At 45.1% G+C, this 27,089-nt stretch overlaps 1 protein-coding gene across 1 annotated transcript in view; it reads right to left on the bottom strand.

Moving 5' to 3' along the window:
- Positions 1-25,982, bottom strand: part of LOC137647103 (uncharacterized) — a 47,221-nt gene extending 21,239 nt beyond the window's left edge. Inside the window, exons 1-5 of the mRNA XM_068380333.1 lie at positions 25,826-25,982; positions 12,314-12,611; positions 11,364-11,471; positions 11,041-11,184; positions 10,778-10,886 (exon numbers count right to left, since the gene is read on the bottom strand). Coding sequence (XP_068236434.1) covers positions 10,778-10,886; positions 11,041-11,184; positions 11,364-11,471; positions 12,314-12,562 — 610 coding nt within the window. The 5' untranslated portion in view covers positions 12,563-12,611; positions 25,826-25,982. The remainder of the gene's footprint in view (positions 1-10,777; positions 10,887-11,040; positions 11,185-11,363; positions 11,472-12,313; positions 12,612-25,825) is intronic.
- Positions 25,983-27,089: the final 1,107 nt, after the last annotated feature.

Below are 27,089 nucleotides of genomic sequence, written 5' to 3'. Positions count from 1 at the left end.
CTTGTGTGGGACCAAACATTCTAACAAGGAAAGGTGTCCAAGCAGTCTTTATACATGCCTGGCTGCGAGTGACTCGTATGTCAAGAGGGTGTTGCGATTTCAACTTCTGCAGCCTATTTTGCAATAGGAAGACTTTGGCTTGGACTGTATTTATTCTCATCCTCAGGAAGAGCAAGAACAGACTTCTCAAGACTTATCCGGATCCCCAGATCCTGACAAAATTTGAGGTCTTTGTAGAGCTGAACACTTGAGGGGGTGTGAACAGTCCAAAACAGAGAACTCAAAACTGGAATTTCTAGTTTCCCGTAGAAACTGAACATCTTTCCTTGAGTTCCAGTGCACTGGAATTTGGAAATAAGTGACCTTTAAGTCTATTGCCTGGAGGATCATGTTCGGGATTTCCATCTTGAACAGTTGTTCAGATAGGACAGGTCGATGACTGGTCTCGAACCTCCTGATAGCTTCTGTACTAGAAACAGGTTGCTGTGAACATCCGGAACGAGTTGCCTAGAGCGTCGATCGCCTTTTCCCCCTTACATCTTTTTGACCTCCTCCTGAAGGAGTAGGTTTTAGACGGAGCCACTCAAATACAACTAGCAGCTCATCAGAGGACCTCTATCTTCCAAGGCTCTGGCCCGGGGAACTGCCACCTCGTCCACCGCCTCAACAGCCCCCCCCCCCCCCCCCCCCCCAACACACACAGGTAGTAACATGAGGGGATGTGGTCCTATTCTGCTGTGAGGTTGTCTGCGATAAAAGGGGTGACCCAGCTCATTTGATCTCCTGTATGGGGGAGGGTCATTGTTACTCGTGTCTCATTCTTGCGGGCCTAAGCCTTGGAGGCGAGTTCTTGCGTTTAGCAGGCACTGTAGGAGGGTGCTTGAAGGTGGAAGATCTCCTAAAGAAGGAAACTTGCCCTGCCTTCTCCCACTTCACTATGCTGCTTCCACCCTTCAGGTAGAAAGAGGGAAGCATTCTATGTAAGACGAATTTGTTGATCAGTGCATCTCAATCACCAGTTGCTCCACTGGTAAGCATACTGGTGTACTAAAAACTCTGTCACCTTCGCTCCCGAAAGAATGAGCTCCTCATATTGTTTTAGTATCTTAGTGTCAGAAAGATTCTCAGATACCTCCAAATATGAGAGCATTCCAGACCAGTGTTTTAATCCAAGAGATAGCCGGCAGAGCTGACATTGCCGCTGCCTCCATGTTTATGGCCTCTCAGGTCAAGAAAACGGCCTCAGAATCAGGATCGCTAATTCAGGGTCTAAGGAGAAAAGGGAAGGATGGGCTACCTCTCGCATAGAACTTCCTCTGTTTCGAAAAAAAAAAACAGGAGGAATTAACTTAAAGAGAAAACTGCTTAAAGGGAGTCTTTGGTAGCAGAGACTTGTTGCCTTCAATTTCTGAATAGTATCGGTTTATCCTGACCATGGTAGGGAGGTGTGTGCCGCTTCCTAAAGGAGTCAATGGAGGTCTGCCTCCCACAGAAAAGAGCTTTCGGAGTGGTGAGTCGACTGCAAGGGAATACTCGACGGGTTCTGGGGAAGCAGGTCTTGTCTCTTTTAGTTAGACTGTCTGAATATGAGTCTTTATAGAGTCTTGGAGGTGATCTTTGTTTATTCTTTTGTCTGGAAACGATGTCCTTCTTTTCTTTGACTTCCTCCCCTTTGGAAAATGAAGAAAGGGAAAAGAATAAAAGATCTGTGGAATCAGGACACGGTTTTGATACCACTCATTCAGTCTTGGACATCCTAGATGAACAAAAAACAAAGTTAATACTCTCCCCTAAACTACGAATGCATTCGAGCCGCTAATCTAGGGTCAGTAGGGTGAGGAACTTCCACAGCGCTTTGCATAGGAAAGACATGAAGCTCTAATGGGTGCCTAAGATCAGGTAAAACCCCTGTAAAAGAAGGAAAAGTAATTTGACAAATGTCCAACAGGGCTGCGTATTCACAGAGAACGTTGAAAGGTGTGTCCTCGAGATGCCTTCTACTCGTGGCGACTGCTCCTGTGTAAAAAAGTAAAACTGATCATTTACTAAAGGAGTGTGATTGTGTATCGCACGCTCGTGGATGATACAATTCTTGGTTACGCGTTACAATTCTGCGCATTGTACAGTATGTAGGTGCATCTCGGATTCACTCACTGTTCGGTAACTTGTTTCTAATTTGTGCGCATCTTAGCTATCGCACCCCTGGTTCACACACACGGTGGTGGCATACTTCCGCAGGTTGCTGACTCAGTACTGTTTCACACATTTGTTGATGGTGCGCTTTAGCCTTGCACGCTACTGGGAGGCTCGATATCAAAACTTGTGTAAGACTACAAGGGTGCATTTTGATGAATTATATGCCAAACCTACAAGCTCGACTGGGCTATCGAAAGAAAAATCACTTATAACTCTCCCAGAAAAGTATGGTATGCAAAATACTCAAGAGATATAGTCTTAAGGGCTGCAAAGAGAGTAATGGTGCACCAAGGCACTTCTCCAAAAATCAGAGAGCTTTGGTTATCACAAGCTCACTGGCTGAGACTTCCAAAACTGAAGAATGGAGCTACTTCTCAAGGAGAGACTGCTCTACTTCTCTGGGGGAAGTGGGGATGTCTGCCACCTAGAAAACTTGCTCTACAAGTGTAAGGTCGTCGGTCTTCTTTGGCTTGTCCTCAGAAGAGTTAAGCAAAGAATGGCCGGAGTGGAGAGTTTCTGTCGTTGGAAGTAGGGATCTCAGACCTTCCTGACTTCGAATATGAACCTGAGAGAGAATGATTGCTCTTTGAGCTCCTCTTCCTCCTCCTCCAAAATCTTGTTTACTGGGAGGACGACCTTTTTTTGCACATATCACAAGGTGATTCTGAAGTGCAGCAGTGCCCTCTACACAACAAATATAAAGGGTGAGGATCGCATTCAACCTTGCTCATAAAAGTGCCAGTGTCAATCTGACAACCCTGGACAAAGTAATCAGAATGAAGTCTCTGTGCTCTGACAGATGCCTGCCACCAGTGGCTAATGGTGGCAGACAGAAGCTTGATAATTCTTCATTGACTGTTTCCAGTTTTAACTAGAATATAACCATACTGTACAAATGGACAAGGGTTTTTATTCAAGTAGGAACAAATGTTAGTGACAATTTGTTGCTTCAAAAGGTTCATAACATAAAAAAATATGACAAATTTGGAAATAAGTTGTAATTTTCCTAACTATACAAACCTGGAGCTCTACACATATTGGCGCCGCCATCACCTTCCCGTGGAAGTCCTGTTACAATTGCAAAGTGCTGGTCTGTTACTAGTACAGGTGTGAGCAGGGTGGCTGGTCTCTCTCAACTCCCCCCTCCATTAACTAGTGGAGGGTAGAGTCACCCCGCTAAAAGCTTAATGGCTAGTTTCAGTTATTGTCGAAACATATCTTCAAGACAATCCATATTGTACCTATTTTTCTTCCTGTCAAAAGCTTTACAATTCTAATTTAGCATGTTTTCCTACCATCCTATATAGGTCCACCTTTTTATCCTCCTATACTACTGTACATGAAAAATAATTCTTAAAGTCTTAGTAGATAGTAGGTTGGCCTAGGCACCAGCCAACCGCTTAGATACTACCACTAGAGAGTTATTGGATCCTTTTTTCTGGTCAGACAGTACTTCATTGGATCCCTCTCTCTCATTACCGTTAATTTTTGCTTTGCCTACACATACACCAAATAGTTCGGCCTATTCTTTCCACATTCTCCTCGGTCCTCATACACTTGACAACACTGAAATTACCGAATAATTCTTCGCTCAAGGGTTTAACTACTGCACTGTAATTGTTCAGTGGCTACTTTCATCTTGGTAAAGGTAGAAGTGACTCTTTAGCTATGGTAGGCATCTCTTCTAGGACACTCCAAAATCAAACTATTGTTCTCTAATCTTGGGTAGTGCCATAGCCTCTGTACCATGGCCTAACTGTCTTGGGTAGAATTCTCTTGCTTGAAGGTACACCAAGGAATATTATTCTATGTTATTTCTCTTCCTCTTTTTCTTTAAAGTTTTTTTATAGTTTATATATGAAAAATGTTATTTTTATTAATAAAATAAATTTTTGAATATACTTACCCGGTGATCATATAAGCTGTCAGCTCTGCTGCCCGACAGAAAAACCTAAGGACAAAATACGCCAGCGATCGCTATACAGGTGGGGGTGTACATCAACTGCGCCATCTGTCGAGCAGGTACTCAAGTACTCCATGTCAACACAGAACCAATTTTCTCCTCGGCCCACTGGGTCTCTATTGGGGAGGAAGGGAGGGTCCTTTAATATATGATCACTGGGTAAGTATATTCAAAAATTTATTTTATTAATAAAAATAACATTTTTCAATATTAAACTTAGCCGGTGATCATATAAGCTGATTCACACCCAGAGGGGTGGGTAGAGACCAGCATTACATGTTGACATTATTATGAGCTAAGTATTTTGTATTTCATTTTAGCAGTTATTCAAAATAACAAACATAAAATAAATAAGTACCTGGTAAGGAAGTCGACTTGAACAATTACTCTGCCTTTTTAAGTACGTCTTCCTTACTGAGCCTCGCGATCCTCATAGGATGCTGAGCGACTCCTAGGAGCTGAAGTATGAAGGGTTGCAACCCATACTAAAGGACCTCATCAAAACCTCTAATCTAGGCGCTTCTCAAGAAATGACTTTGACCACCCGCCAAATCAAGTAGGATGCGAAAGGCTTCTTAGCCTTCCGGACAACCCAAAAACAACAATAAAACATTTCAAGAGAAAGATTAAAAAAGGTTATGGAATTAGGGAATTGTAGTGGTTGAGCCCTCACCCACTACTGCACTCGTTGCTACGAATGGTCCCAGAGTGTAGCAGTCCTCGTAAAGAGACTGGACATTCTTAAGATAAAAAGACGCGAACACTGATTTGCTTTTCCAATAGGTTGCGTCGATTATACTTTGCAGAGATCTATTTTGTTTAAAGGCCACGGAAGTTGCGACAGCTCTAACTTCGTGTGTCCTTACCTTCAGCAAAGCTTGGTCATCCTCACTCAGATGGGAATGAGCTTCTCGTATTAACAGTCTGATAAAATAGGATAAAGCATTCTTTGACATAGGCAAAGATGGATTCTTAACTGAACACCATAAAGCTTCAGACGGGCCTCGTAAAGGTTTTTAAATAGAACTTAAGAGCTCTTACAGGACATAAGACTCTTTCTAGTTCATTTCCAACCATACGATAAGTTTGGAATATCGAACGATATTGGTCAAGGCCGAGAAGGCAGCTCGTGTTTGGCTAGAAAACCAAGTTGTAGAACATGTAGCCGTTTCGGATGAGAATCCGATGTTCTTGCTGAAGGCATGAATCTCACTGACTCTTTTAGCTGTGGCTAAGCATATCAGGAAAAGAGTCTTAAAGGTGAGATCTTTCAGGGAGGCTGATTGTAGCGGTTCGAACCTGTCTGACATAAGGAATCTTAGTACCACGTCTAAATTCCAACCAGGTGTAACCAAACGACGCTCCTTCGTGGTCTCAAAAGACTTAAGGAGGTCCTGTAGATCTTTATTGTTGGAAAGATCTAAGCCTCTGTGACGGAAGACTGATGCCAACATGCTTCTGTAACCCTTGATAGTGGGAGCTGAAAGAGATCGTTCTTTCCTCAGATATAAGAGAAAGTCAGCTATTTGAGTTACAGAGGTACTGGTCGAGGATACGGATACTGACTTGCACCAGTTTCGGAAGATTTCCCACTTCGATTGGTAGACTCTAAGGGTGGATGTTCTCCTTGCTCTAGCAATCGCTCTGGTTGCCTCCTTCGAAAAGCCTCTAGCTCTTGAGAGTCTTTCGATAGTCTGAAGGCAGTCAGACGAAGAGCGTGGAGGCCTTGGTGTACCTTCTTTACGCGTGGCTGACGTAGAAGGTCCACCCTTAGGGGAAGTGTTCTGAGAACGTCTACTAGCCATCGAAGTACCTCGGTGAGCCATTCTCTCGCGGGCCAGAGGGAAGCAACTAGCGTCAACCTTGTCCCTTCGTGAGAGGCGAACTTCTGCAGTACCTTGTTGACAATCTTGAACGGAGGGAATGCATATAGATCTAGATGTGACCAATCTAGTAGAAAGGCATCTATATGAACTGCTGCTGGGTCCGGGATTGGTGAGCAAAATATTGGGAGCCTCTTGGTCATCGAGGTTGCGAAGAGATCTATGGTTGGCTGGCCCCAGGTGGCCCAAAGTCTCTTGCATACATCCTTGTGGAGGGTCCATTCTGTTGGAATTATTTGTCCCTTCCGACTGAGACAATCTGCCATGACATTCAAGTTGCCTTGGATGAACCTCGTTACTAGTGAAATGTCTAGACCTTTTGACCAGGTGAGGAGGTCCCTTGCGATCTCGTACCATGTCAGAGAGTAGGTCCCTCCTTGCTTGGAGATGTACGCCAAAGCCGTGGTGTTGTCCGAGTTCACCTCCACCACTTTGCCTTGAAGGAGAGACCTGAAGCTTTTCCAGGTCAGACGTACTGCCAGTAGCTTCTTGCAGTTGAAATGCATTGTCCTTTGACTCGAGTTCCATAATCCCGAGCATTCCCTACCGTCTAATGTCGCACCCCAGCCTACGTCCGATGCGTCCGAGAAGAGAACGTGGATGGGAGTCTGAATAGTCAGGGGAAGACCCTCTCTAAGGTTGATATAGTCCTTTCACCAAGTCAGACCAGACTTTATCTTTCCGGAAACCGGGATCGAGACCGCTTCTAGCGTCTTGTCCTTTTTCCAGTGAAAAGCTAGATGGTATAGAAGAGGACGGAGGTGTAGTCTTCCTAGTGACACAAATTGATCCACGGATGACAGTGTCCCTACCAGACTCATCCACAGCCTGACTGGGCAGCGTTCCTTCTTCAGCATCTTCTGGATGGATAGCAGGGCTGGGGGTTGATCGTCTTGTTCAGCAACGTCCTAATCAGAGGGTTCCTCATCCGAAACTGATGAGGAAACGGCAACGGAGTGGGCAACGTCTGACTCGCTGAATGCGGTCGCACTGGTGGATGCGTGACGGAGCCGGACGCAATATCATGGCACTGCTGCACAGTCTGTGAACTGTCAACAACCATGGGTGCGCGAGGAAGTACAGCGTCAACCCGAAACTGTCTAGACTGTCTGGGTTGTGCAGTCAACACCCTACCGGGTTGCTGAGGTTGACGCACTGCGTCACAACAAGTCACCTCTGCTGGTTGTTGAACGTCTTCCTAGTGACACACTGAACGTCAACAACCACCTCCGAGCGTCGCTTAACGTCAACTTGCGACTGGCAACCCACACTGGGTCGCATCGGTGGAGGAACCACCTCAACTGGCAGACGCGAGTAGGATACCTCAGCGTCAACAGGGCGCACAACCAACCGGTTGGAAGGTTGTTGGCCAGAAGGTTCTTCTCCGTATTTAAGTCCTCTATCAAGGACACAAGCTTGGACTGCATGTCTTGCAGCAAAGCCCATTTAGGGTCTACGGGAGCAGGTGTGGCAACAGACGGGGTTAGCGACTGAGGCGGAACCATTTACCATCCCTGTAAGCCTTGTTATGTGTGACATAATAGTACAGCAAAACTTCAAAGGCTCGACAAAAGTTGAGAAGTTGACCTGTAAACAACTTGGAGCGTCTCCTGGCTAGGCGCCAGGGCGAGTCTACCAGAATTGAGAAGTCTATCTGGGCAGAGGCATGAACTCCCAAGCCGAGAACTTCTCTCGTGTCCTAACAGACTCTCGCTCTATAAGCCAGTTTAAAAGAAGGGAAATCAAAGGCTGTATCCCTAAAACTCCTCCTGGTGCAAAAACCAGTCGCCTAGCCAACGTAACGCTCTCTAGGAGAGCGAGAGAGCACTAGCTTAACAACAACGGCTTCGAAGTAGTTAGGCCTAGTGTAAGTTCTGACGTTAGGCGAACGAGGAGCAGCAGTAACAAGATCCGGACGAAGATCCTTAAAAAATCATCATGATTTAATTAAAGACCATAGGAGGCTAAGCAGCTTAAGGCTCCTCTCCAAATGACAGAGTCCTCAAAGGAATATCAGTAGGAGGGAGAACAGCACTTTCTCATCTACAGGAACCTTGTCAGATAAAAGCTAGGTTATCTCAGTGAGGGTCTCACTGGTGCATTAGCAGCAGACCAGAAGGCAACGTTATGTAACTGCTTGACAGTCTGTGAACTGTCAAAAACTGAACTGTCAACCACAACAGGTGCGTGAGGACATACAGCACTGGTGCATTAGTAGCAGACCAGAAGGCAACGTCATGTAACTGCTTGACAGTCTGTGAGCTGGCAACAACCATAGCTGTGTGGGGAAGCAAAGCCTCTACTCCTGACTGACTAGTCTGCTGCGGGCGAGTAGCGGTAACCACAGTGGGTTGCGGAGGTTGACGTACAGCGTCAAAACAAAGCAACTTAACTCCACCCTCCTGTTGTTTTGGTAACTCGCGAACGTCAACGGAGGGTAGCGTGCGTCTGTGAACGTCAACGTGCGGCTGGCAGGGTACACTGCGCATGGGTGGTGGAACTCTCCCAGGCGGAGTGCGGGAGCAGGTAGCGTCAGCGTCTACTGTACGCACAACCGTGGTTGGTTGTAGGCTAACGGGTGCAGCGTCAACCTTCTCCGCACGATACTCCTGCATAAAAGATGCTAACTGTGTCTGCATAGACTGTAGCAAAGACCACTTAGGGTCTACAGCAGCAGGTGCGGCAACAGACGGTGTTACTGCCTGTTGCGGTACCACTTTGCCTCTCTTAGGAGGTGTGCAGTCATCGGAAGACTGCAGCAAGTCCGAACTGACCCAGTGGCTACACCTGGGCCGTTGGACTTGCGCGGAAGGGACCGACTTGCGCTTAATAAGCTGCGAGACCTTGGTCCAAGGTTTCTTACGAGAAACCTCTTCCGCAGACGAGAAGTAAATGGGCTCTCTCGTCTTTGTGTGGGTGGGGCGATCTTGGGTAGATACGCCCGAAACCACGGAGGGAAAAACGTCTGTTCGTTGATCAAGGCCTGACGAACCCATAAGTCGTTCGACATTACTTCTCCCCCTGGGCTTGGGAGCTTGCAAGAGGTCCCGGACTAGGTGAACGACAGGCACGAACAGACGAACCCTCGGACGCAACACTGTAACACTTTGCGCATATCACTTTATCACTTCGATTTTCTGTTTTGCACTTATTTCACTGAAATCGAAACTTTTACTGATTTCTACCTGAAACACGCAATTCTACCCTTCATTAAAAGGTAGTAATTGCGAAAACAGTCGTATAATGCAGCTCATTAATACTAGCAAAAACAGAAAACATATATAAAGATAAAGAATTCAGTGGCTGGGAAAGAGACTAAACACTAGTTCAAATAAACTACGTTTACAATCTCTCACCGCACATAGCCTGGGGACAAGAATAAAACCCTAGAAACGTTTTACCTTCTTCCCCGTACAGCGACTAGGGAGGAGAGTAACACGAGAACAACGTTACCCGCTTGAACGGAACGTTTTTTTCTCCTCTCTCTCCCTCCGTCTCTATCTCTCTTTCTCTCTTGATTTCGCACCTGAGAGAAGAGCCCAATTATATATCGTCAAAACATGTTATTTGGCTAAAGGAAAAAACTGAAAGGTTTTCCAAATAAAAAGTTCCTTTAATTTAGAATTTAAATCATTTAAGCTAAGAAAGAATGAACGAAACGTCAGAATCGATTTACTCTTACTGCAAAGTGAAACCGTGATACACTCTCTCTCTATCGTAACGATAGAGCGCATGTTGAACGTCCTGAACGTCAACAACTGCGTAGTCTAAAAAACTAAACGTTAGTTCATCTTTGAAAACAGTACGAGACTATCAAAGAAATTCTTTCATAAAACATTAAATTTAAAAAGTTTTAAATTCTTTAAAGGCTAAATACGATATAACGGGCTCAACGTTGATTAACTTCGGTTCCAAGTTAGGACCGCCTACTATCAGGAAAGGTCGCATATAAACAAAACATAAAAATTTATTTTTATATGTTTATAATAAATGGAAAGCTAATCGAAGAGGCCTAATAAAGGCGGAGAGATATAAAATATATAGATCTATAACGTGTTAAGCAAAATTACTAAAAACCTAAACACACTTCCGTCTAAGAGAAGGGTCGGCCATTTAAAAGTGAAAGAGAGTCCATACTCTCTTTGTCACCATAATTAAATCTATCCAAAACGAGTTCAAGTTTTGAGATGAAGATAAAACCCCTGCATAGCGAAAGCTCAAAACTAGAATAGTGTACTTCACCAAATAGTTGTGAAAACAAATCCAGTTAGTAACAGCGTATTTAGTAGGTCTTGCCAGTGGCACGACAGAGAGAAAATTGGTTCTGTGTTGACATGGAGTACTTGAGTACCTGCTCGACAGATGGCGCAGTTGATGTACACCCCCACCTGTATAGCGATCGCTGGCGTATTTTGTCCTTAGGTTTTTCTGTCGGGCAGCAGAGCTGACAGCTTATATGATCACCGGCTAAGTTTAATATTGAAAAATCTATTTTAATGTTCCTGTTCTTAAAATATTTCATTTCAGTTAATTATTACTTATATTGTCGTTTATTTATTTCCTCATTCCTTTCTTCACTGGGCTCTTTTTCCCTGTTGGAGCCCTTGGGCTTATAGCATCCTGCTTTTCCAACTAGGGTTGTAGCTTTGTTTGTAATAATAATAACAATACAATAGTAAATTTTGGAAAATCTAAGTTCCAAAGATTAATTCACTGTAAAATAATAAATACTTACATTTGATTATCTTCCCAAATGTTAGGTAATTGTCCATAGCCTCAGCTGTAATTCTGGCAACAACCTCCTCCTTGAACTCCACATATGCAATGCCACAGCTTCTTCCAGTCTGGAATATAAAAACAAGAAAAATGGTATAAAAAACTAGAACAACTGTACTTAAAACAAACAAAAAACCTGAATGAAAACTTAATAGACATTTCTCATAAATTACCTGCAACATTTTTTTATTTCTATATTTAAGCATAAAAGAAAACACTTACCAATTTACTGCGAACATGCTTCACGCGATTGATTTCACCAAACTGGCTAAAATACATATTCAACTGCCTTTCATAAAAGCCATGAGGTAAGTTGGTAAGACAAATTATTCCTGGGTTACCTATTGGTTGCTGCACTTTTTTTGGCTGAAAAAAGGGAAAAAAATAAAAATAGAATATAATTATACAGTAGTCCTCCACTCCCTATATAAGAAATATCAAAGTAGTATCTGCAAATGCAATACAAATCAAGCTCCATATACAGTATATAGTAAATCATTATGAGTGCGTGCCTATGGAATAGACAAAATCCTTAAAAACCTTACCTTCTCTAATTTCTTTTTGAGAGATTTGTTCTTCTTTTGAAATGAGGTACCTTTACTCTTTTCAAGGGCTATATTACCAACTGGAATTTCACCCTTTTCTGATAGACCCTGTTGAAATAAATTTTATAGAATAGATTAGAAAAATACTAAAAATTCTGAGAAAGGAAAAGAGGCATAGAATAATTCTTTGCCATAAATGAAAAGTCTCAAAATATTGTACAAGAAAACAACAATACGTAATAAAAACACTACAGTATACTGAACATGAGTATATATTTGCTAAATTTGTTGCATGGACATGTGCTGCATCTTTCATATAGAAAAATTACAGCAATTCAGAGCCAACTAGATGCTTAGATGACTGATAATAAGAAATGCAATGAACAGCTCCGCCTAACATAAATAAAGGTCTAGGTTTTGGGTGCGTTCTCAAAGCATAAAAGAGGAATTTTTATCATGTTCAATGATTTCTAATCCAAGTCAGATATTAGTATATTTTGCAACAGCATAAATTAAACTACGAAGCTGAGCATACAAATTATCTCCTCTTCAAGCTAGTCAAACTTGTCATACCATTTCATCTACTAATTATAAATTAAAATGTAGAAAAATCTAAATGAATAAACATGAACTATTTTGCCATTTTACATGCAATACTTCATAAAAGAGTACACAGTAAACTTGCAAGAGCTTAACTAAGAGTTGGACTACATTGGTTACTTCATTCAGAAAAAAACATTACTGTATCACTGAAAAGACTACTTGACTTGATTAATGAAATTATGAATGAAAAAAAAAAAAAAAATTACATATGGCATACCTTGTGTATGGTTCAGGTAATTGATTATGAACAAATAATTTCACTAAACTTGATGATTTCTACATCCTATAACTACAACCTTAATAAAAATAGGCAAGAGTAACTCACGAAAGTCTCTTAAAATATTTACCTCTTTCAATATCTTTTTCCTTAGTGACACCTCATCTTTTGTCAAACTTTCATTCTTCTGGATTTTTGAAGCTTTCAACACTGGTCTACTTGACGTCTTGGGTTTTTTATTTCCTTTTTTAAATAATTTCTGTGGGGTCTTCTTTCCTTTCTTTGATATTTTCAGGGGCGACTTCTTCCCTTTCTCAGACATTTTATTTCCTTTCTTAGATGCTGTTCTGGATGTTTTGTTTACTTTCTTAGATACCATTGTGGTTGTGAAAAAATATACAGGTATCTCGCATTCCAAGCTGGCAGACCTATAAAAACGTATCATAATGACATTCATTAAAGGAAGGCATACAAAACTAAATTACATTACTACACAAGGATACTTAAATATGTGCAAAATATATCTTGTTCCAAAACAACCTAATGCCATTTTCTCGGAAAAAATAACCATGAAACTGCGACCTCTATTATCTCAACCCCTTAATGTTTCATGAATCAGTGCAAAGCATAGGAAATTTTAACAGTAATTTGTAATTTTACTAGGTATACAAACCAGAGTCTTTTAAAATATGGAATGTCTTCAGCGAAGCTGGAACAGCCATTGAAATCATTAATTAGGTAGTTAACATACATGTGGTAAGCAAATGCAAGTAGTCCCTCTCTCTCTCCAGTCAAAGACTCTTCCCTTTTTACTTTGGCTTAGGACTGAGAAGGGAGGTTGAGATGGGAAGTTTAACTTTAAAGGATTTAGGTTTGTATAGCTAGGAAAAATACAAATCAATATGACAAATTCGTAGATAATTTGTATTTTTCCTAACTATACAAACCTTAGCTATTTACAGTACATGGGGTGATTACTTCGGCGCAGCCGATGACGAGCCATAAAGTTTTAACGAGGGTTTCTTACCCCACCGCTAGTTAGCGGGGGGTAGGAAGGGGTAGCTAGCTACCCCTCCCCCTCACACACACAGGAGAATACTCCACTTTACTAAGAGGTAGGACTTATCTTGGGGGACAGGGCTGGCGGGCACATAACTGTAAATAGCTAAGGTTTGTATAGTTAGGAAAAATACAAATTATCTACGAATTTGTCATTTGTTCCGTAACTGAAATACAAACCACGCTATTTACATGGGGTGACTTGACCCTTAGGAAGGGTGGTAAGTCCCGGCCATACTGGCTTTCGCTTGCCCGGGGATTCCATATTCGAGCGATCAAGTACTCGGACAATAGGGAATCCCTGCTCCTCGCTGGCGGTTGTGAAACTGCCGCGGCCTATGTAAGGTGTGTGCGAAGATGAAAAGTGACTTGTCCCAGGCAGTTGCCCTGGAGTCCCTCAGAAGGGAATCCAGGCTAGGACTCTCCCAATACCACCTCGTCCGGGTATGGGGACATGACAGTATTACACCTAATACTAGGAACACAAGGAAGCAGGGTCTACCTGCAGTGGTTTGAGGTCAGCTGTGCAGAGAACCCAGGATGCTGCTTTCTCCGTGGGAGGAGAGGATGAAGAAAAGGACAAGGGCCAGACAGATCTTTTCATTCATGCAGACTAACACCAGGTAACAATGCCCTCAACCTTCTGCTACTTGTCCATCAAGGAGCCTGAGGTTTAGACCAGCTGTTGTGAAGCCACCACAGGGCCGATAGAAACGTATCGAGCCTCCTGTGGGTCATGTCTTGCAGGTAAGGGGCTGAGAAGGTCTGATGCTTCAACATCCCCGCTGTAGGACCTGCGTCACTGAAAGACGCTCCATGAAGGGCAGGGACGTATCTAAGCCCGACATCATGGGCTCTAGGGCGGTGCGACGGAGAAGGGTCAGGATTCAAGGCAGGGTGTAGCACCCTGCGAATCCAGGCCGAGATGGTACTCCTGGAGACCCTTCTCCTCGCTACCCAGGATCCACGAACGAGACTTGGACCCGGAGACGAACTGCAACTGTTCCTGAAGACACCAGCTTGGACCCCCTACCGGCAAGGTAGGAGATGGACTGAGTCATCTGCTACAGGACGGAGACTCGAACCCTGGAAGGAGTCGAAGCGGGTCCGGCACTCCCGGATTCTGAGTCTCGGCAACAAACCTCAGGGACGAACCTGAATGTTGCCTCCCCCTAACCACCTGAATGGGCGAAGTCGTAAGAGAGACCATGTGACTCGCTTGGCTGAAGATAGTCTAGCAGGAACACTGTCTACCCAGAAAGGTGGTGGGCTGGGGACTTACGTAGTGGTTCGTCAGGGGTTCTCTTTAGAGACTCGAGGACTCGAACCACGTCCCAAGGAGGAGGTCTCACCTTCGACTGAGGGCAGGAGAGGACAAGGCTTCGCATGCGAAGGAAGAGTTCCAGCGGGGGGGAGAAATGTTTGTACCTAGAGCCAGGAGGCAAGACTCAAGGCTGAGGGATAGCCTTTCACAGTCAAAACTGAAAGGCACACTTATCCCGCAATCCCACTAAGTGCTCCGCTATTGCTGGAAGCGGCAACATGTGGAGGGATGCCTTCTCCCCGACACCGGTCACAGAAACTCGCCCTATCGCCCGGGAGACTACTACGGAAGACTTGCGCAGGTGTCCAGGCCTCCTTTTCGCCACTTGTTGCGAAAATCCTCTCTTTTTGAGGAGATGCTGGATAGACTCCCGGCAGGAAGAGGAGCAAGCTACGGAGGCAACACATCGATGGTGTCCCACCGTTGCTGGAAGGCCTCCTACCAGAGGGCCTTGGGATCCGTGACCGGGGAGCAGTACAGTGGGAGCTTGCAGCTCAGTGCTGTAGCAAACCGGTCCACCGAGGGAGCCCCACCAAGGCAGGACTTGTAGGCCACTTGAGGATCCAAAGACCACTCGGAATGTGGTGTCCGTGACACACTGCTCAGACATCGGCGAGCCAATTCCTTTGCCTGGAATCAAGCGAGCTGCCAAGGAGACCGAGGGGGACTCGGACCATCCCGGTATCTCTACCACAGGATGGGATGGTTGTACCGAAAAGTACCTCCTTGTCTGGGCCAGAAAACTCTCACTGTGGTGTTGTTGATCCTCATAACCACAGAGTAGTCCGCCAGGCTAGGTGGAGCTACTGAAGAGCCAGAAACAAGGTTTCCATCTCTAGTAGGACTAGAGAAGGTTCTTCCTGGTTCTGACCCCCCGGCCTGAGGACCTGTGGGTCAGAACGAGGGTTCCCCCCCTCTCTTTGACGCATCCGAAAACAGCATCAAGTTAGGGGGAAGGACGAGAAGGGCCACTCCCTCTTGTAGGCCCTCGACAGCTTCCCACCCCTATGGGTTCGTCTGTACCAGTTGTCCCCTAGGGGTCTCGGCGTCTGGGGAGACGTGCCCCCCCAACTCCCCCGCGCCCCGAGTCGCCACTGGAGAGAACTCAACCTGGGGCCACTGTGGAAACCAGACGGGCCAGGGAGGAGAGACGTAACAACCTTGGGTTGGAGGGTCTTCCCGTGTGAGGAAAGGTCTCACGACCTTCCTCTGCCTTGGTACCCTGACGTCTGAAGGGAAGGCTACGGGAGATAGGAGCCTAAGACCAGGCTTGGTATACCAGACTCTGAGAGAGCTGCAGGGAGGACTCCTCGAGGACCACCATGATCTTTAGAACTTGGTAAAGTCCGAGGAGCTTGTCCCGATGACGAAGAAGGGAAGCCTTCGAGTCTGCCAGGATCGGCCAGCCACCCAGGAAGTATCGGAGAACTGTTGAGGTGCCGTGGAGAGGCAGAAGCACAGCCCTTGAACTGGTATACCCGCCTTCCAGGCAGACTCCAAAGTACTTCCTTGAAGATGGGTGAACCAGGACCGGAAGTACGAGTCCTACCAGACCAGTGTACCCATGAAGACTTGTGGTTTCACCGCAAAGCTGACCGCGTCTGCTGTCGCTATGCTGAACGGAGACTGTTTGACAACCCTGTACAGAGTCGAGAAGGGAAGGAGACGATTACGGAGGCCTCGAAACCCGTTGGCCACCTCTTGGAGGGGCGCCTCTCCGACATGGACTGGACTTCCGCCCGGAGGGCCCGTCCTCTCACCGATCCCTACCCAAGGAGGGAGGGGCTCGAAACCAACCGGGACTGTTGAAGGAGACAAGCTCGGAGAGCTGGCCCTCGGCCTAGTCTCTGGCGCTCTCCATTCCCTGAGACCAGGGCAAGCTGCACTGGCGTAAGGGAGTCCTTGGGTGAGTAGAACTCGGTCCAGGACCAAATCCTTCCCTTACCGAAGAGGAATCTCTGAATCTGAGATCCCCTTGAGGTTCTTCCTGGGGGCCAGAACCTGCCAGAATGCAAGTTCCGACCCCTGGAGCCCCTCCTCCTGATGGACTGGCAGCAAGGTCTCCCATCCCCGGAGGCTCTTCCTGGGGAGACTCGTAGACATGCCCCAAGGGTCCAACTGGATCCTGTCGGATCTTTGCGGAAGACAGGGACTTAGGATCCCTCCTAGGAGGGAAACAGGACCCCAGCGATGAAGGATGTAAGGCTTCGCCCCCTCCGCACGATAGGACCCTCAGGAAGAGGCGGGGATTCTCCCTATGGAGTGAAGGGGGAGAGGACCGGGTCTTCCGACCCTCCTGGGGATGGGCAAAGCTCATCCGCAGGGGAGGGGAGATGGAGTCTGAGGAGGGCTCATCACCTGCGTAAGGACTCGCGAAGGGACAGGATAGTCCTTGGGAAGATACCATGCCAGGGATTCCTCTCACCCCCTTCAGGGGGAGAGGAAGCTGTTACTGATTAGTGACCCCAGTCAGAAGGCACAGACTCATCGCCTGCTTGAGCGCTCTGACGACGGCATCCCACCAGGGATGCCGACCAATCCTCGCGCTGACAGGGAGTCCCTCTTGAGGGCAGAGGATCGTTCGATCCTCTGGGGGAGATGATACATGAGGGTTCGCCCGTAAAGAATCTGCAGTGAAGGGAGAAGAGACCTTTGACCTGTCCGGAAACCTCCCCCCCCCCTCCAGAGAGGGCGCTGCTCTGCGCTGCGGGGGAGGGAAATGCGGAGGTGGCCTGACCGCCATAAGCCCTGATGCAAACAGGGCGCGGTCCTGTCGGAGAACGGTGCGCTGATCACGCTGACGATCGCGCGAAAAGCACAGATCTGGGTAGCGCGTGAATAAAGCATGCGTAGCAGAATAACCGCGCCCGCGTGAGCGTGGGCGAATCGGTGACCGCGTGAACGATCCCCGCGTCTGACGATCGTTGGCGCTTGCGCGTGAAAGATAGTGGGCGATGGAAACCATCCCAAGCAGGAACGATCACGGCGAAAAAAAGACCGTCGGTGCTAGCGCCGTCGGCGATTGCATGTGGGAAACTACCCCACGCGCGGAAGAATAACGCTGACGATCTTCGGTGCCTACGCGAGTACGAAGATCGTCGGCGCTAGTGCGAGGAGACAGAGTGCGGGGACCCATAGTGCCCGCGTGCGAATGATCTCCAACTATGTAAGATGATCGACGGCGATTCGCGTGAGCCCGGACAATCTTCAACGCTCACGCGTAAGCAAATATTGTCGGCGCTCGCGCGCGAGAGAAGATAGTCGGCGTTCATGAGCGGGAACCTCGGTGCCCGCGCAGGGGCGATCTACGACGATCACGAGCGGGAACCTCGGTGCCCGCACGCGGGCAATCTACGACGATCGCGAGCGGGAAACCGCACGCGGACTATCCGTGCGATGATTGCGTGAGCCTCAATAGTCGTGCGCGGGAAACTATCCCGCGAACGGAACGATCTTCGGCGCTCACGCGTACTGTGAAGATCGTCGGCGCTCGCGAGCCTAACGCCGAATCCGAAGATTGGCGGCGAACGGCCGTCGACGATCGCGTGCGGATGGCCTCGTTGCCGTGCGCACGAAACCATCCCGAGCACAGAACGATCATCGGAGCTTAAGCGTACTAAGAAGATCGTCGGCGCTTCCGCTTAACACCAGATCCGAAGATCGCCGGCTAACGGCCATCGATGATCGCGTGCGGAGAACCGCGAGCGGAAAACCATCCCGCGCACAGACCGATCCTCGGCGCTTACGCACACTAAGAAGATCGTCAGCGCTTGCGCGCCTAGCGCTGGATCCGAAGATCGCCGGCTAACGACCGTTGCCGGGTTGACGATCGCGAGCGGAAGGGCCTTGAACGTCGCGCGCGGGAAACCATCCCGCGAGTGGGCGATCATCAATGCTTATGCATAGCGCGAACAGAAGATCGTCGGCTAATGACCCTCGACGATCGCGAGATCGTGCGCGAAAAACCATCCCGCGCACGGGAGATCATCAACGCTTACGCGTTAGCGCGAACAGAAGATCGTCGACGATCGCGCGCGGGCGACCATCAACGCTTACGCGTTAGCGCGAACAGAAGATCGTCGGCCAAATCGTCGACGATCGCGAGATCGCGGGCGGGAAATAATCCCGCACGCGGGCGGTCTTCAGCGCTTGTGCGTGAGTGAAGATCGTAAGCTCCTGCACAGCAGAAGATCGTCGGAAATGGTTGAAGGATCGCTAACTCGTAGATCAGGAACTGGGATGTGTCCCTAAAAGGGAGAGCATCCCCTGAAGAGGACCAGGAGGTCTACTTCAGTGCCGACGATCAACTGAGGGACTGCTAAATACTCCAAGGAGTGGTCTCTGTGAGGTACCTTTCCCGCGAACGGGAGAGGTGGCCTTCGTAGAAGAGACTTAGAAACACCGAAGGCTGAACTGCTGGTGAGCACCAGTGCGCTATCTCAGGAACCCCAACGATGTGTGCAAATGTGCAGCAAACGTTGGTAGTTGCCTAACTGAATACTGGAACAGGGTGTCTCTAAGGCTGTCTCAAGAACAGCAGGAACAGCAGTCGAGCTCTAGCACGTAAGGAAACGTTGGCGCGCAGGTGATACCTGGCACTTAAGAGACTTACTCAGGGTGTGAGAAAGTCTCTCCTGCCCCGAAGGGAGGAGCCCATTAGATAACGGGGGCGTGGGCGCCCAAGGCGCGTCTGCAGTCAGGAACGGAAACAGCAGGCAACAGGAACACTGAGGGACGAGAGACCAAGGGTCTAACGTAGCCTGAGTAGAGGCCCCGAGGGGATAGTTGCAAGACCCCGAAGGGTCAATGCAACTAGAAACCGAAGTTTCTCCGCCACTAAACACCGAAGTGTAAAAGTGACTAAAGTTACAAGAGCCCGAGGGAACTGCGTAACTAAGATCCGAGACCCCGAAGGGTCAGGGAAAAAGAGAAACCGAAGTTTCCCTGACACTAACACCGAAGTGCTAGTGACTGAACAGCAAGCTGTTAACGACAGGAACAATCCTCCGAAGAGGAGTCTCTATGAGTGGTCTCTCTCGCGAACGAGAGAGGTGAGCACTTCGTAGAAGAGACTGGTGAAGGAGCCCCGAAGGGCCGAGAGATCAGCAGACGTAAACAGGAACAATCCTCCGAAGAGGAGTCTGTGAGTGTCCTCTCACGCGAACAGGAGGGGACACTTCGTAGAAGAGACAAAAGGAGCGATCCTCCGAGGAGGAGCCCTCAGTGCGGCCTCCCTCGCGAACGAGAGAGGGCCGGACTGATCCTGCAGCTGCTCAGCCCCTTGAGCGTAGCTACAGAAGCGACCGCTCAGCCCCGAGAGCATAGTCGCTAGTAACATGGTCTAGCCTTGCAACCGCTCAGCCCCTTGAGCAAGTGACAAGGGCGGCCGCTCAGCCCTAAGAGCATAACCGCCAAGGACCAAGGAAAGTAAAAGGGAAGTTACCTAACTACCCTGGAGGCGAACCTCCTTATCATTCTAGGATGCAATAAAGAGCTGGCAGTAGTCACGGGGGAACTTCTAAGAGAAGGGAATGCCCCTGACGAATGCCTTGAGAGACGGCGGCGAAGCCGACTCCCCAGGATAAACAGGACAGCTCTGCTTTGAAGGCACACAACAGGCACAAAGAAACAGCATCGTAAACTGGAAAATAAAACGGAATAATTATTTAACAGAAATTCCCCCGGGTGAAACTCCGAAGAGAAACCCCGAGGGAAAGAACATAAGAATGAAAGAAGGTATGTGCCCCCCCTCCCCCACCCAGCATGCCCAGGTGAGGGGGGGGGGGGGATGAAGGTTAACAAAACAGAATTATAACATGATAATTATGCAACTGACTTTGAATGTTCCAAGGATCACCGACCCCCGAAGGGACGTGAGCCCTGAGCTGAAAAGTTAAAACACAATTATATTCGTAAAAATAATTGAGACAAATAAGACGAAATAGCGACTCGGTTCTGAGAAGCTATAGTAGGCATAGTACAGAGTAAGAGGTGAACGACCTCAAGAGAAGGGCCGGTCTCCACGAAAGGCAACCATGGTGGCCTAGAAGAGAAAGGCCGTGATCACGAAAAGATCGTGGTGGCCTAAGCCGGCAAAACTCTAGTTGACGTACACAACAAACACCGCACAACACCGAAGCAAAGGAAACTTACTATTTTCTATACACAAAAATATATATAAACATCAGTAATGTTTAAATATATTAAGTATAAGAAAAGGTAAGTTAAAGACAAAACAATAATGGCCGTCAAGTGAGGATAGGAGAGGAGACCTCCGATCTCTATCCGAGCCAAAAGTAAAGTGGAGTATTCTCCGGTGTGTATGAGGGAGAGGGGTAGCTAGCTACCCCTCCCTACCCCCTGCTAACTAGCGGTGGGGTAGGAAACCCTCGTTAAAACTTTATGGCTCGTCATCGGCTGCGCCAAAGTAATCACCCCATGTAAATAGCGTGGTTTGTATTTCAGTTACAGAACAACTTATAGTTTATTTGTTCCTACTCGTATACAAATCATTTGTCCTTTAAAATAGGTATACCTCCTTATTAAAAGGTATGAATGTAGTTGGTTCTCTAACTTCCCTGTGATGTTCCAATCTGAGAGCAAGGGAGATGACTCCAGCAACTTCATATCAGCCTATCATAAGAATACTTATGTGCCAGGTACTTGGTCAATGAAGGAATCTTTCTCCCATGAAGGGAAACAAAACCTTAATGGAATACTTGGCACACTATGGCAAAGTTTGTATTCATTCCACCATCCTTCCACTCATTAAGGAAGGATGGTGAAGAATTTCACTTCTTACACATCCAGTCTAATGAGATTGGTGGCCAGAATTGTAACTTATGAGCATCAATGTCTATGTACAAAGGTATGAATGCTTCATCACTAAGTGAGGGGAAGGAAAGAAGAAACAGAAAAATCAGTCATTCTACCATTTTTCTAGACTTAGATCAACCATGTTACCATGGTGAAAATGCTTTTATGTTCTGTTATTGAGTTGACTGGCTACACAACAACTTGAGCTGCCACCAGAGGGCCAACAACAAAAGAGTTGAAGAAAATGTGGGTACACTCCTTGAATGGAAAGCCGTGAAGGTTATTTGCCCCTTCCAAACTCCTTCACCCCCTGTCTGATTGCAAGATTCTCGAAAGTCTAAGTGGACCAATGCCCCTAATTCATGAGCTCTAGATCAAAATAATATTGATTTTATGTCTATTGAAATAATAAATTTATCTAATTTGCTAAATAAATTCATTAAAAAACATTCCTGTAATTATTCATATCTGTATAACTCATCTGCCTTTAAATAATCTTAAAGTTGTTTTATTTCATGTTTGAGCAATGGCCTACACTCAGTAGCAAACTAGTCTGTAATTGTAGTTTATAGTACTATCATTACTATTACCAACTAATCTACAGCCCCAATTTGAAATGCAGATGCTGTAAGCCCAAAGGCTTCAGCAGGGAAAAACAGCCCAGTGAGTAAAAGAAATAAATAAACTATATCAGAGGTAATGATCGGATACTGTACAGTACTTTCAATTTCTAGCCAAATACGTAAACCATGTATTTTTCTACAAGCTATCTTGTGTTTTATCCCCTTCTGATCATGAATATCAGGGCAAGGCATCGGTTAATGAGTTTTGCTAAACCCTCATATAATATGTGGGATCCCAGTGAGAAACCGGAGTTTAATATGGGGATACACCAAAATGGAGGGATTTGCAGCAATAATAAAGGTAAAATGCACTATAAACATAATAACCTGTTGAACAAATACTGTCTATTGTTATTGTAAATAGAAGTACAGTATCATAATTACCTATAATTCATGTCATGTCCCTCAGATAGGTTTTTTTCTGGAACGGTTCATTTCTCTCATAAATAAACAATCTCACTGCCCTTCTGTTCTGGCAAGCAATATATGGATGTATAGTGCAAGCAATCCTATGGCAGTATTGTTGTGTATCAACACCAATGAGTGGTTCGATAGGAGCAGATGAGAACGCTGGAAGCTGAGACAGGTCGCCTAAACTCTAGCATGTTGATGTGGCCATTCTGAAATACATCGGAACACTGACGTCACACTCTGTGTTGGAGCCGGTGGGGCTCCCCAACCTTAATAATCTGTAACAGCCCAAGTTCCGGAGGGAAAAACAGATAGTCTATGGCTGTGTGGAGGCTAGTATCAGAAAGAAAACCTGGACATGACTTTGATCTACTCTATCGGAACAATGTTCTGAGAGGGATCTTGTTTTGCAACAAGAAGGGCTTGCGTTACCACTGTATGGACGGCATCGAAGTTGATTGTTCAGAACTAGGCGCTCGAGGGAGGCTAGGTGTTTCCAACAGTCCTTATCACTGGTGAACTTGCCAAGAAAATTGTCTTAAAACAGGAGAGTTAGCTCTCACAACCTCATAAGGCAATCCTGTGAACAGGGACACTTTCCCTCAGACCATCTAAATTCAAGCCTAAGTTTATCAAGATCTGATTGGGGTCTAGGCAGAAACCATGGGGAAGATCCAGGTGAACACCAATGGGACTGTTTATGACCCACGACATAATACCCTGAACTAGTATATAGTACCCTGTCTGCTACCACAAACTGATGGTACTCTGGAAGACATGAAGTTTAACGACCTGATTGCTTATCTGTCCGTCCTGCAGTTTCCATTTCAACCAGTGTCCTAAGACTGCTCCCCAGGTTCCTGGTTCCTTATTGCTCACTCCGCAAAATAAGTTTGTGGGCACTCTATCTCTTTATAGATAGGTGCAAAGCTTCTAAGCTTATTCTTATAATTGTTATTAAGTTTATATCACCCGTGCCTTAAATAAATTAATATCATAATGAGATTCTCAATCTTTACTTTTATTCCCTTCTACCTTGAAATTAGATAGGATAACACCTTGCTATCATCAGATTTGGCAACCTATTGTGGTTAGTTTGGACTTCTTAAATTCTTCTTTTATATGCACTGCCCTACCTATAAATGCAGCCAGATCCCTGCTCAGATTTTTTAGCGTACCTAAACTTATTTCTACATTCATTAGTTGTCCTAATTTTGGGCATAAAAATAAATGTTCAGTAGTATCTTCTTCATCTTTGCACAAGTCACACAAATTATCTTCATATTTTCCCCTGAAATTTGCTTTTAAGTGAGCATATTTAATCTTGCTTTCATCACAAGGGATGCCTTATCCAGATTCATTTCTCTGATATAAGGCAGTGGGCCATTTCCTTTAATAAATCTTAATTTTTTCATTATTTTCTTTTTTTCTTCAATAGTCTTCTATTTTTTCTATAATTCTTTTCTTGATTTCTTTTTTCAGGGTCCTTTTTCCCCAACTTCTTATTTCTTCAACTTCCATCCCATATTTACTACAGATTTCTTCTACGCTCTTGCTCCAGCACTTTCCATACGGGTTCTTCAACTGATCCTAAATTATCTCTCTTACTAATTTTTTTTCCTCGGAGTTTAGGATATTATGGAAGAGCATTAATTTCTTATATTCTATTCTGCAGGACACTGGCCATATTCCTGTTTCTGCAAGTATGCCCCAATATGGAGTACTCGCAGGTAGTTCATACATGTTTCTTATTATCTTGTATTGGAGGTTTTCTAGATCTTTCATATCTTTGTCCCTAATTACACTCCAGGTCTCCACGATGGCAAATATTGTTGGTACTACTACTGTTTCATATATTTTCTTTCTGACTTCCAATGCCATCTTTCCTACTTTTCTCGTATCCCCATATTTTCTTATTTCTTGGGTCATATATGCGACCCTCTGGCTTTTCTTTACTGATACTCAATTCTTTGTTTCCCTTCTCTGTGTACCATTCACCCAGATAGTTTTCCGTTCTTCATTTTTGTTTCAATCTCCTCTTTCTCATTCTTTCTTTTGTTAATTCTTAATACACCCGATTTTTGGGGGTTGGTGTTGATAGTGAATTTCTTTAGGGTCTCCAAGCTATGACAATTACTTATGGCACTTTCGATACCTTCTTTCCTTCCTGTGGGAAACATTATATCATCTACAAATACCAGTGATTCTATTTCAATATTTCTTATCAATGTGATATTTTTTCTGCTAATGCTATTGACTTTGTCAGTTGCTATACTGCATAGCTTGGGTCCGTATATTGTTCCTTGTCTCACATTTCCTTCAATCTTTATATATACTGTTGTACCTGCTGGATAGTTGATGGCTGCTCTTACCTTTTTCATTCATTTTTTTAACTATCAGGTGCCTTTCCGACATGGAGTCGTGTACAGAAACCTGGGGATTCATCATAGATACTTATAGAATGGTCTTCATTACCATGGTTAGCACCTCTGCCAGAAAGGCTATGACCTTCACCAATACCCAATGCAACAAAAAAAGACTCGCTAGAACACCGCTGTTGGCTCACAAGTGGAACGCAAGCCTTGCGCTAGAATAAAGCGCACTACCACCATAGGTGAGACAGGCTTAGCTGATTGTGGACGCGTGTGAGCCAAAGGGCGTTGTCCCAGTCACATGCTCTAACTCGCCAGGTAAACTCAAGTGTTTTCAAGTGTATAAGGAGGGAGGAGAATCTGGAAAGAATAGGCCAGACTATTCGGTGTACGTATTATTATGGATAACTTAGAATGCGTCAGTGAGGGGGTTGCAGGGGAGCGTTAGCCCCCCCCCTTAAGTAAGTAGGTAGGGACATGGCTTGTAGGTTAAGTTGGGGGGGAAAATTAAGGTTAGTTGATGTGCATTTTTAATCCACACAGGAAGAACTGGCCGCTGATATGCAAAGGCTCCATTTTAGGTATTACGATACTTTATTTTACATGAACCATACATTTTTTTAATTGGTTATGTTTAGAATAAATTTGACCATTTAGGTTATACCCCATCTTAAAACGAGTTTCCTACATAATTGGTTTCATAACGGAGAGAGGGGGGGGGAAGCAAACCTCATGAACGATTGGCTGGGGGAAATATTCCTGGTCGGAAAGGGATAGAACACAAAATAGAGTTCGACAAATGTATGGTTTACGTATTTGGCTAGAAATTATAGTATCATACATAATGACAATTTGTTCACTATTAATATACTCCATGTTTACATACAAGCGTGTTTACCCTACTGCCAGATTGTCAAATGTGCAGATGGTAGCAGTCTTAAATCCATAGTGTTGTCATTGTTATTCTGTCGATGATATAGTAAGCTGAAAATTCTAAATACTCCTTTCTAGATATGCTATCAATCATCATTACTTACGTCGAAAAACGTTCCCTGGCCGACAATCCAGTAATAAATTCACTTTATAAGAGAAGACCCGAAATTACGGTAAGGCAAAACACAACACGTGTATTAGTAGTAGTAGAGAATTACATCAGATGATCAGATTCACTTTGACGCTTCTTCTTTGCAACGGCGCCTCTGCGTCTTTTAGTTTTGTGTGTTCCTTATTTTCACTACTTTTTCTCTTTTCATCCACATTTGTTGTTGTACACTTTTCTTATTTTCAATATTTTCTTCACAAAAAAATTATTTTCCTGCTGTTTGTGCACTATCTTCCGTCAACAGCATATTACATATAACGGCACTTCTTAACAAATCATTTTCACCAAAGACAATAAAAATATTAATTTGCACTTATTCACACTGATATTCGACGAACAATTCCGTTGATAAATTTAAGACTAAGAAAAATCTTTATTTGAAACGAATTATAGTTTAGCGATTTGTATTATAATGTAGTATGCGTGAATGATCTTATTAAAAGATCAAAATTATTTTCTTAGTAGGATGTAAATTTTCGTTCCCCTGTTGCTTTCTCCACAATCTACCATTAAGGGCACCACTGGTGATCATGTAAAGCAATACAGTCTGCAGAAATTCCATCCCCATTACCTACCTTGTAGATATACATATACAGGGTCTTAAGAATTAGTTTCGTGAAAGATTGATAAAAGCAAATCAGACAATGGCTAGGTTAAGTAAAATTTGGAAATCAAATTACCTGAAATTACATATAAAAATCAGACTATATATCAGTTTAGTGAGATCGGTGTTACTCTGTGGACATGAGTTATGGTATAACAATGAAACAATCTCCAATAGATATAGTAGATTTGAGAGCAAAGCCCTCAGAAGGATATTGGGAGTTAAATGATAGGGCGGCATTAGAAATGAAACGATAAAAGAGATTACTCGAGTGCCATATGTGGATGAGATCATGATGAGGGGTAGATGCTTGGCCTTTGACCACGTTAATCACGAGGCACTTGGGATTAGCAGTCTTCTCTAAGCATTATTATTGAACTTTTCAATAATCGATTTTAAAGAGAAGTCGATGGGCACTACAGTGAGTATTGGAATATAATAACTGGTGTTCCTCAGGGTGATATTCTTGGCACATTACTTTTCATAATATATACACAATTTGTGGTTTGGCCTAGAAAACTGGCTTGTTGCATATGCACGATGATGCTACCCTCTTTCCATCAATTCTACCTCCTGAATGTAGATCTTTTGTTGC

Source organism: Palaemon carinicauda, chromosome 9, assembly GCF_036898095.1.
Source record: "Palaemon carinicauda isolate YSFRI2023 chromosome 9, ASM3689809v2, whole genome shotgun sequence".
NCBI classification, from domain to species: domain Eukaryota; kingdom Metazoa; phylum Arthropoda; class Malacostraca; order Decapoda; family Palaemonidae; genus Palaemon; species Palaemon carinicauda.
This window is presented reverse-complemented; position numbering and strand designations above follow the sequence as displayed.